The sequence below is a fragment of the Vigna umbellata genome, chromosome 1 (assembly GCF_029865625.1).
Source record: "Vigna umbellata cultivar VRB3 chromosome 1, Vumbellata_1.0, whole genome shotgun sequence".
Taxonomy (NCBI): domain Eukaryota; kingdom Viridiplantae; phylum Streptophyta; class Magnoliopsida; order Fabales; family Fabaceae; genus Vigna; species Vigna umbellata.
In genome coordinates, this window is record NC_142165.1 from 29,486,770 (window position 1) to 29,496,651 (window position 9,882).

At 33.7% G+C, this 9,882-nt stretch overlaps 1 protein-coding gene across 1 annotated transcript in view; it reads right to left on the reverse strand.

Moving 5' to 3' along the window:
• LOC124838362 (nuclear pore complex Nup85-like protein) overlaps positions 1-8,780 on the reverse strand; it is a 30,043-nt gene extending 21,263 nt beyond the window's left edge. The window contains exons 1-6 of the mRNA XM_047313954.2: positions 8,356-8,780; positions 7,404-7,506; positions 7,183-7,293; positions 6,994-7,077; positions 882-953; positions 737-793 (exon numbers count right to left, since the gene is read on the reverse strand). Of these exons, the coding sequence (XP_047169910.1) occupies positions 737-793; positions 882-953; positions 6,994-7,077; positions 7,183-7,293; positions 7,404-7,506; positions 8,356-8,681 (753 nt within the window). The 5' untranslated portion in view covers positions 8,682-8,780. The remainder of the gene's footprint in view (positions 1-736; positions 794-881; positions 954-6,993; positions 7,078-7,182; positions 7,294-7,403; positions 7,507-8,355) is intronic.
• Between the last annotated feature and the right edge of the window lie 1,102 nt (positions 8,781-9,882).

Sequence of the window (9,882 nt, forward strand, 5' to 3'; positions counted from 1 at the left end):
TTGAGGGGGAGTGTTGTAATTAGAGGAAAATCTTCCTAATTAGAGAAAATATTTGTAAAATCTTGATAGGCTTCTTTAGTCAAGATGTCAATCAACTCTCTCCTCTCACCAAAACACACAAACAGAACTGAATATTGATGTTATGAGAATTTGAATACAAGAATCACCCCTTCTAGGAAGCCTCTCTCCCTCCACCGGAACAATGATCCAGTCTATACTCAAATGTACAAAAGAATTAATTCCCCCCCCCCCTTACGCAAACAAACTCCTATATATAGTATTAATCCCCCTGCCCTCTACTAACTAACTATCAACCACCTTTCCCGCTCTTAGTTCTCCTTACTAAGCACTCCTTTCTTCTTCCTTTTCTCCCATATACTTTTAATCCTCTAACAAATCTTCTAGTTTATTTTTCAATATACTTTTTTTTTATTTCCTTTTTTCGGAAGATTGAATTGTTACAAATAGGTGTAAGGAAAATGTAATAGATATGAATGATAATAATAAAAATCATTCTCCTTTTCAAGTAAAATATCAATAACAAAAACCAGTAGAAGAAATATAGGATCAAACTATCAAAGAGATTTCAATCTAGTTGAGTACTTTTCATCTACAGGCAACAATAAAAAACGGATTTTTACCAAGAAAGTAACATACAAACTACAAAATTACTGAAACAAAATTGCGTAAATTCATCTCTTTCATATAATAACATTTTCACAATTGCCATGCCAACCTCCCGATTACTGAGCTGATCTAATTGGTAAGATCCATGCAACCGCAGCATTTTCACCTACAAGTAAAAAGCAGCATAACATAAAAGTCATTATTTAAAAGGAAATACATGCTGAAGAAAAATGTCAGAAATGCAGTAGCATTACCACTATATCGAGCCAACCAACTGACAGTGCAGATGATAATAATTCCCAGTATCTGGGATCATCCTCAATAACCTGCATACATAGATTCTGTAATTTTATTTTCTCATCGTTGAAGAAATTGATAAAACACATTCATTATAGACATTAGCTAAACAAAAAACATGTTAGGTAACATGAGACATAATATAAAAGTAATAGACAATATTACATATTTGTTGAGGTAGATTCTTTTGGAATACAAAGAATAGAGAAATAGCTCAATATTAGTTGAGAACAAACATTAAGACTGTGATTTTATATATATATATATATATATATATATGTGTGTGTGTGTGTGTGTGTGTGTGTGTGTGTGTGTGTGTGTGTGTGTGTGTTAGGTTTCTTGGTGACAAGAAACCTAGATTCTATCTCAAAATAAACAATCAGAAACAGTAAATGAATCCTCCCTATGAGGCAGCAGTTTATTGAATGGAAAATACTAAAAACAATCACAGTCTTCAAGGGAAAACATTCCCTTCTACACAGGGCATTCCCTGTTCAGAAATAAAACACTCAACAACCAGAACTATTACTAATTAAAACTTCCCCTAACTGCGTTTTAAACTCCTCCTACCTGTCCCTAACCTCTTCTTACTAACTTCTATCTCAATGGCAAAGAGGCTTCAAACAAGGTAAGAAGACTTAATATTGCATTGATGTTACATCTGAAACCATAGATTTGCTGGTAAGTCAGATGTTTTAGAGGGAACATTGAATCAAAATTTTGATATGATACTTGAACAAAAGATCGAAGAGACGAACAAAAGAACCCAAAGCACCGCTGATTAAATTTGGTGTTCTTTCTGTCTTTATCGCTTAGGAAAAAAAACCAGAAAATGCTTACAAAGGAGATCTTTCCTTTCACATGAATAACTAGCAGCTCTTTTCTGTCTCAGGGAGTTGTAATTTGTAAGCCACAGGTCCCACTTGTTTGAGGACAAGGTATGAACCACAAAAACATGGAAAGAACTTTGGCTATAATCTTGTGGGCATTGATACATGTCTGAGGACAAATTTTCAAATATACCCAATAACCAACTTTGATCTTTGAAATTATCTTGTGTCAGTTAGCAAATTTAGCCATCTGTCATTGAGCTCTTTCCAAATGAAATTTCAACTGCCTAAATGCTTCATCTCTTATCATCAAGGCTTGTTACAGAATCAATGCTTATATTTTCCTATACTGCCAGGTGAATGGGATGCAGTTGAAGAAGACCTTGTATAGAAGTTATTCTACTAACAAACCAGGCATGCAGCTATAAAATTTGTTATCATTTTTTTATGCCATTCCATTAAACAGACTGCGTTATGGGCTCGTAGGTGCAAAACATTTCCAAGTGTTCCCCCACCCACCAATATGTGTTGTGATATTCATGTAGCAATGCTAGTGTCGATTTGAAGTTCCTAAAAGAACTAATCCATGTTTGTAGCATAGCCGGTCATGCTCGAGGGTACAATGACCATGCAAATCTGGACTGGTCTATAAGTCTTCACAATTATATTTTAAAACCATGTCTCATTGAACTTCGGTATCAATCAAGTGCACTTCCAACTAAAAAGGCTTAATAACACACCCAACTCTAGTTCTTCCTCACTTGAATCTTCAAATTTCAATGATAAAGCATCAACCACCATGCTTCTTGCCCCCACTTTATTCACAATCTCAAATTCATAACCCAACAATTTTGCCAACCAATTTTGTTGATTTTGAGTAGTTATCCATTGTTCCAATAAATACCTCAAACTTTTATGATCTATGTGCACAATAAATTTTTGACCCAAGAGGTATGGTCTCTAGTGCTGAATGGCTAACACCAAAGCTATTAGTTCCTTCTCATAAATTGACTTAGTTAAGGAGGAGTCAGCCAATTTTTTTGCAGTTGGTTTCCATTGCTTGCGGTGAGGAGTTGTGGTGGTTACCGACACGTCACAAGTGAACCTGCTTGCTGGTTCGACTTGTGGATAGATGGGGCAGTTGTACTCACAAGGAAGAAGATGGAAACATTAATAAAAATAAAAATAAATATATACCTATGAACTAGTACAGGCCAATAATAGAAATAAAATTGGAATAAAAGTAATTGGGCTTGAAAAGAAATATAAATTGGATTCCAATAAGTATATGGTTGAATAATTGAGTGGTTATTTCACTTGATGTTAGATTGGTTTGCATTTGTAACCTATTATTTGGGTGGGACCCGTGGGGGGGTTCACATTAGAATATGGATGAGGTTTTATAATTTGTTGTGTATGTGTTTGGTTGACTTTATATGATAGTAGTTGTTAATATCAATATGTGAAGACGCATTGAATGGGTTACGAATTATTATATGTGGGTTTTGCCTTTTGGTTGGATGCCTATAAGGTGATGGACGTGTCTACTCGTGTACCTAGTAAATTCTGAGTTTTAGGCTTTCGAACATGCAATGCGAGAAAGAGACTCTCTTCGATCGTGCAATGCGGGAAGAGAGTGGAGTTCGAGTGATGCACCCTTTTCGACTGTGCGATGCGGTAAGAGAACAATGATGTTTTGCCTAGACTCTGACTCGTTTGCTGAGTATAGTGCCCGATGTGCGATGTGCCAACATTTTTACTTGTAAGTCCTTGTAGTGTAGGAAAGCAGGTCCTTTAGTCGCGATGGCGAGACGACTAAAATCACCTTGTTCGATATAACAAGTGTGTGAGGTTGGGTACAAGAGGTAGACTAAGGTCCTTCATAACGATGTTGGGGTTCATGATGACGATGTTGTTGAAGACCAAATTGATGAGTATGACAATAATAGTATGGTTATGATATTGATGACAAGGACATTGACGACGATCATGCTGTTGATGAGGATGACGTTATTAAGGATAATGTTGGGATGAACATTTTGTTGTTATGTCGTGTTTCTTTGCTATTCATATATTATATTGTTATTGGTTGTTTTAAGGGTAGTTTACCCATAATTGTTTGTGTTTGTTGTTGTGTCTTATGATGATCGTACGACCTTTGGTTATACGGGAGCAGAGAATGTTGAAGATGCTCCGTATGCATGATAAAGACACGAGAGTGGGGAAAAGACTTGGATTATTTAAAGTTTTTATACTAAAAACATTAGAAACAATGTAATTGGGTTTATTTTATTTCATTGTTTATTTCATTAATTTCGAAACTATGTAATCGAATAATATATTTGGTACAGTTAGGACTTTATTTTATTTCCGCAAGTTTTAAATATCAAAGTTTTTATGAATATTGTTTTTTGTGAAATAAGAATTTTGAAACATCTTAATTTTAAGTACGATTCGTGACACCCAAATTGGGGCATTACATCCCTTTTGTCAAAGTTAATGACAGAAAAAACAAATTTACATCTTGATTCATTTTTCTTGGAAAAAGAAGATTTGACATGTTGTCCAAGTTGACACAACAAACACTCTTAAGACATGAAGTTTACAAAGTTCATGAACCATTTGTTTTAATTTTGACTAAAGTGAATGACACAAACGGGCCAATAAGTCGACCTATACCATCCTTTTGCATAACAAATGAATAAACATCAAAGATTATACAACAATTTAATGGCTTGTGTTAATTGACTTAAAGAGATGAGGCGCATGGAAGAAAAAATAGAACACAATTTAAGTCTAAAGAAAGAGAAAGGGAATATGTCTAAATTTAAAGTTGTTGAACCCAAATTCTATAAAGATTACCAGGAATATTTATGGATAAAATATACAAGAACACAAAATCATACACAAATCCTAGCTTGTTAATAGCTTAGATCTCACAATTTGTGGAAAGTCAAAGTCCATAGATAATTGATTCAAGTTCTTCTAATAATATTTCTAGTAATACCACTTTGTTATCATCCCTTTCTTTTCCTAAAAATCCTCATCTCGTAAGGGTTGATCAAGTCCCTTTCTCATTACTCAGATTTAAAAAATATGCTCTCCTTGTTCCCACATGTCCATTCAATCTTATATCTTTAAGTGAATTAACCAAGCCTTCTAAATTGTTTAATAACCTTTTATGTCAATTCTCTTGTTAAATGGGAACATAGAATATGGATCTAAAAGCTTATACTATTTTGGAACTAGTTGATCTACCTCCTCTTTTGCATCCCCATCTCCAAAACTTTTACATAATCACTTAGATCATATTCACTTGCAAAGTCAAAGAAAACAGTTCCTAAACTTAATAGACTTCAAGCACTAGAATTTGAGTCAACTTAACAAGAAAAACATGTTAGCTCTTTTCCTAAAAGTTTCAATCAAGATGTAATTTTGTCTTTTCTGTCATCCCTCTTGATAATTGGACCAAGTCGTGTCTCATCTTTTAGATATTTAGTTAATCTTATTGATGAGTATTCCAAATGTACTTAGGTTTATCTAATGAAAATTGACCTGAAGTTTTGTCCATACTATGCCCTTTTTCCAAAAAGAACATGTCTTAAAGGATCTAAGTATTTCTAAGACATCTTTTTCAATTGACTATCATAATATAGAAAATAACTAGAAGCCTAGTTTCTACCACTGAGATCTTTCTTCATTTGGAACAAAACTGACTTCCTTTTCCAAATGGTCAAGATATCTTTGACCAAGGAACCATAACTACATAGACACAAACCAATATAAGAAATTTTTCCAATTGAGCTCTGTCATGGAGACAATAGGAGTAGAAAAAAAAAGGTAAGGTCATTCCAAAGACAACCCCAAACAATGATATTGTAATTTGAGATAATATCTTTAGAATCTTCCTAATTAGAGGAAATAGATATATAATCTTTTATTTTATTTTACTTTCCTAGTTTCCCTATTTCCCTTTATTTTACTTTCCTAGGAAAGTAAAATAAAGGGAAATAGGGAAACTAGGAAAGTAAAATAAAATAAAATATTATATATCTATTTCCTCTAATTAGGAAGATTCTAAAGATATTATCTCAAATTACAATAAATGATGGGAGAGGTAAAAATCCGTAGTCATGAGGGGAAGAAACCCTATCCATTAGGGGAGCAAGCAAGATGCAACGAACTAAGGGCTAGGGTAGAAACATGCCCAAAAGACACCAATTAGACAAAAGGGAGCAGTTAAGTGCAATTCTAACACTGGAAAGGCGGCACATGGTACACACATGCCTGATGAGTTGACCACGATCAACGCATGGCAGTATGTTAGAGAGCATTTGGTCACTTGGAATTCAATTTATATGTTTCAAGTGAAAGAGTGTCAGAATTGTTTAACTTATTTGAATAGATTACATTGTCAAAATAGGTTAACCAATTGTTAACATATCTATTTTGTATTACTGATTTGTCACCTATATGTAGGTTGCTCATATCTTTTTTAAGCATATTTGATGTAAGGGCCCCAATAAATATATAAATAAGCTTAGAGATGATTTATTTCTAAAGCATTTTTTTCTGTTTTCAATCTCAAGTGGTATTTATTTTAACAATGATGGTTTCAAAATAGGATTAATTTAGCTAAGAGAACTTAGTCCTTCCAAATAGGTTCATCAAATTGGAAATGGAACCCCTACTCAGCATATGATTACACATGTAAGACTCAAAAAAACATACCAGAAGGATAAGACCAAAACCTTCTATCTAAGATAGAGGACAAAAGTGTTGAACTAAGGTCCAAGAGAATATCCAATTCCAAGAGAATATCCAATTTAGAGCACAATGACAATCAATTTATCAAAAAATTTAGTAGAGATTCCAAGAAAAGGTAATCTTTAAACACGATAAATTGCAGATGTGAGAACTGTATCAAAAGGATAGAACTAGAAGTCAAGAAAACACCATTAATAAAAGGAGTCTACTACCCAATAGACAGATCCACTATATACCATCAAGTGAAGCAAAAATTAAATGCAGTATAACCTTGAGTCTTGAGAAAAAAATTTCACAAAACATATTTATATTGACAACCTGATGACATATGGAATGAGACTCTGTAGGAAAACGAGATATATATTCACCCATTTCAAGACTATTGAATTAAGACCTAAACATTCCAAATACTTTGACTTCATAGACAAAAGAAGATATTTATTATTATTCATCAGATCAGCTATGACCAGACCTGTATGTTGACTAGTTCTTTCTGAAAATCAACAAGCTTGCCATGAATTGTTTCATGTGTGCTAGTAAATAGGCTGTCATAATCCTGTCATACAATGCAGTAGTAAACTAAAATAAGCACAGTGATCAGTGTCAAAATAAAATGCAACCATTTACGAATCCAATCAAGAAAATAAAAGTAGATTATTACAGCTAACCAATCAACCAGCCTTTCAGGTAGCCATGATTGAGATTGCTTGTCCACATAAAATATTTCAATTAACTCCCATGCAGCTTTCAAAGATGTTGGTTCTTCATCTCTCTACATCAAGCATTAAAAGCAAGTGATTGACTTCTCAATATTGTAAGTCCCACAAAGCAGGACTAAGCCCCAGTATGCACAGTAAAACAATTTAGAACCTAAAACAACACCTTAACAATTGTCTTTGAGTCATCAATTATAGGACTTGGGGGCAACTTTGAACCCCCTAGAAGAGAACCTATCTCCTTGCTATACTGAAGGACATTCTCCCACCTGAAAGTAAAACAATATGAAGTTATTGTCAACAGGCACAGTTACACAAAACTCCTAAGCAAAAACACGATTCAAAACATGTAATATAAGTGAGAAACTTCCAATGACACCAGAGTAAATAACCCTAGAAAAGAGATGAACTGTGTTTGCTTTCTCCAAAATCATGTTGAAATCCCCGCTAACATGGTTTGAAGTTGCATTTTCACGTGTTTAGTATCACGTTGAAGAATTGAATATGTCCAGAATTGATTCTGAGCTAAAGTAATTTTAGATAACTTTAGTTGGATAATACATTTATGCTTAGTTTTACTGCTAACTTGCTTTTATATTAATAACTTGCTTTTATAATAATAAAATCATCCAAATGTAAATCACGTCACTTCAAATCAGTTTTACAAAATAAATTTCATTCATAATCAATTTTGCCAACGCACAGATAAAGCCAATATAGAAAAATAAAAATTAGAATTGAAGATCATCATTGACATTTGATACAGCACATACTACATGGAAACACTGGAAGCCTCCAATTAAGAGTAAAATCTAATGTTACAAAGAGAAATAACGTGTGCCTTCAATTTCTCAATCTCATTAACAACCGAGACGGATAAACTGCTTAGTTGAACGAATCTAACAACACTACATTCATAGCATTGGTCCTTAGAAGAAACAAAGACATCATCCAAAGCTTTTCAGAACAAAAAATTTGGCTGCGCTCAGCTTATTAAAGAAAATTAAACCATTTCTATTTTGATTCATAGGAAGAAAATTAATTAAAATAACATAAAAATAATTGTTTCTCCGAAATTGAATCTAAACAAGCGGGCACCCAAACTTGTGGTCAATTACCAATCAGAATGATACGGAGAAGGAGTCTTCAAGAGAGCGGAAATAGAGCTTCTCCGACTCTGAAGCAGCGCGAAGGGCGCAACAGAGCCGTAGGCAATTCGGCGCCAGTGAACATCAGGAATCTCTGGATCTTCACTGGTAAGCTTAACTTCGACGACCTTGGCGGCGGTGGCGGAGAAAAGGGAGAGGTGGAGGGTGTTACCGCGGGACCAGGAGATGGAGAGGCTACAAATCGAAGAGGCAAGGCCATGGTGGAGAGGGTATACCGTCGGCAGGTCTCCGGTGAGGGGGACCAGAGCCCCGTTGCCGACGGTGTCCGACGGCATTTTCAAAAGGGGGAGTGTTTTAGGGTTTAGAGGGTTTTAAGGGAAAAGCAAATAGAACAAGCTACGCTCAGGTTCGCAGACAAAAAAATGTTTAGGCGGGAAATAATTAGCAGAGGACGACTAAAGAATTTTATATTTTATTTAATATTTATAATTTTAAAACTCACCTAACACTTGTAATATTTTTTTTTATATAAAAGAATGATCATCATTTTCCAATCTTAATCTTAGTCATTCCATTATCTAGGGGAGGAAAAGGAGATACCCGACCAAAGACATAACTGATAGGTCGGTTTTTCAAGGTTTCGATAAAAGTGTATAAATTAAAATCGATAAAATGGGTTTAAATAATTGGATAGAAGTTTGAGAAAAAATATATCTGTGAATACTCTATCCGAGTAAGTATAAATTAAATGAGGTTTCATAGAGTAGTTTTGACTCTTGACTCTTTAAGGAGTCTATAAAATTTACTTGGTTGGACCTTGTGAAGAAATTAACCTTTAGTTATTTATGTTAAGAGAGTCATTATTATGTTTAAGGATATTCAATTTGATGCAAACATTTTACTTTTAAACCTTACATTTGTAATATTTTAACCTAGGATGTCTTGACCAAACCGATTTTATTATGGAAAAAAAAGTCAATTAAAATCATTTTGATACCAATAATCTTAATAAAAGTTTTAATCCTTTAAACGTCATTAATAAAAGTTTGAAACAAAAGTATACAATCTCAAAAAACTAATAAATCATTCCAACTTAATAGTCAACAACAATTAAAATAACTCATACGAAAATAAAATTCTCATTAACCTCACCAATTTAAGCATCTCTTGGAATAGATATATTAACATCTCCTCCCGTATAACAAAACAAATTATACAATCATTGCACAACAAAACACACGCAAAGGTGAGCTAACAGAATAAACATCAAAACACCAATACAACATTTATAATTCAGTCGTTAAGTCCATACTATAACCCTATATGTCAAACAACATCAATATATAACAAGACTATAACAAGACTATAACAAGCAATATAATAGCAAACCATACTTTTCCTTAAAACAAAATCATGGTCAATCCATTAGCTTTACACAACTTGTGAATTAAAGGCAATATGTGTCAATACCAACTATCTCTACAAATGTGTCATCTTCCATACTTCATCATACCATTCTTTTTTACCTAACCACGA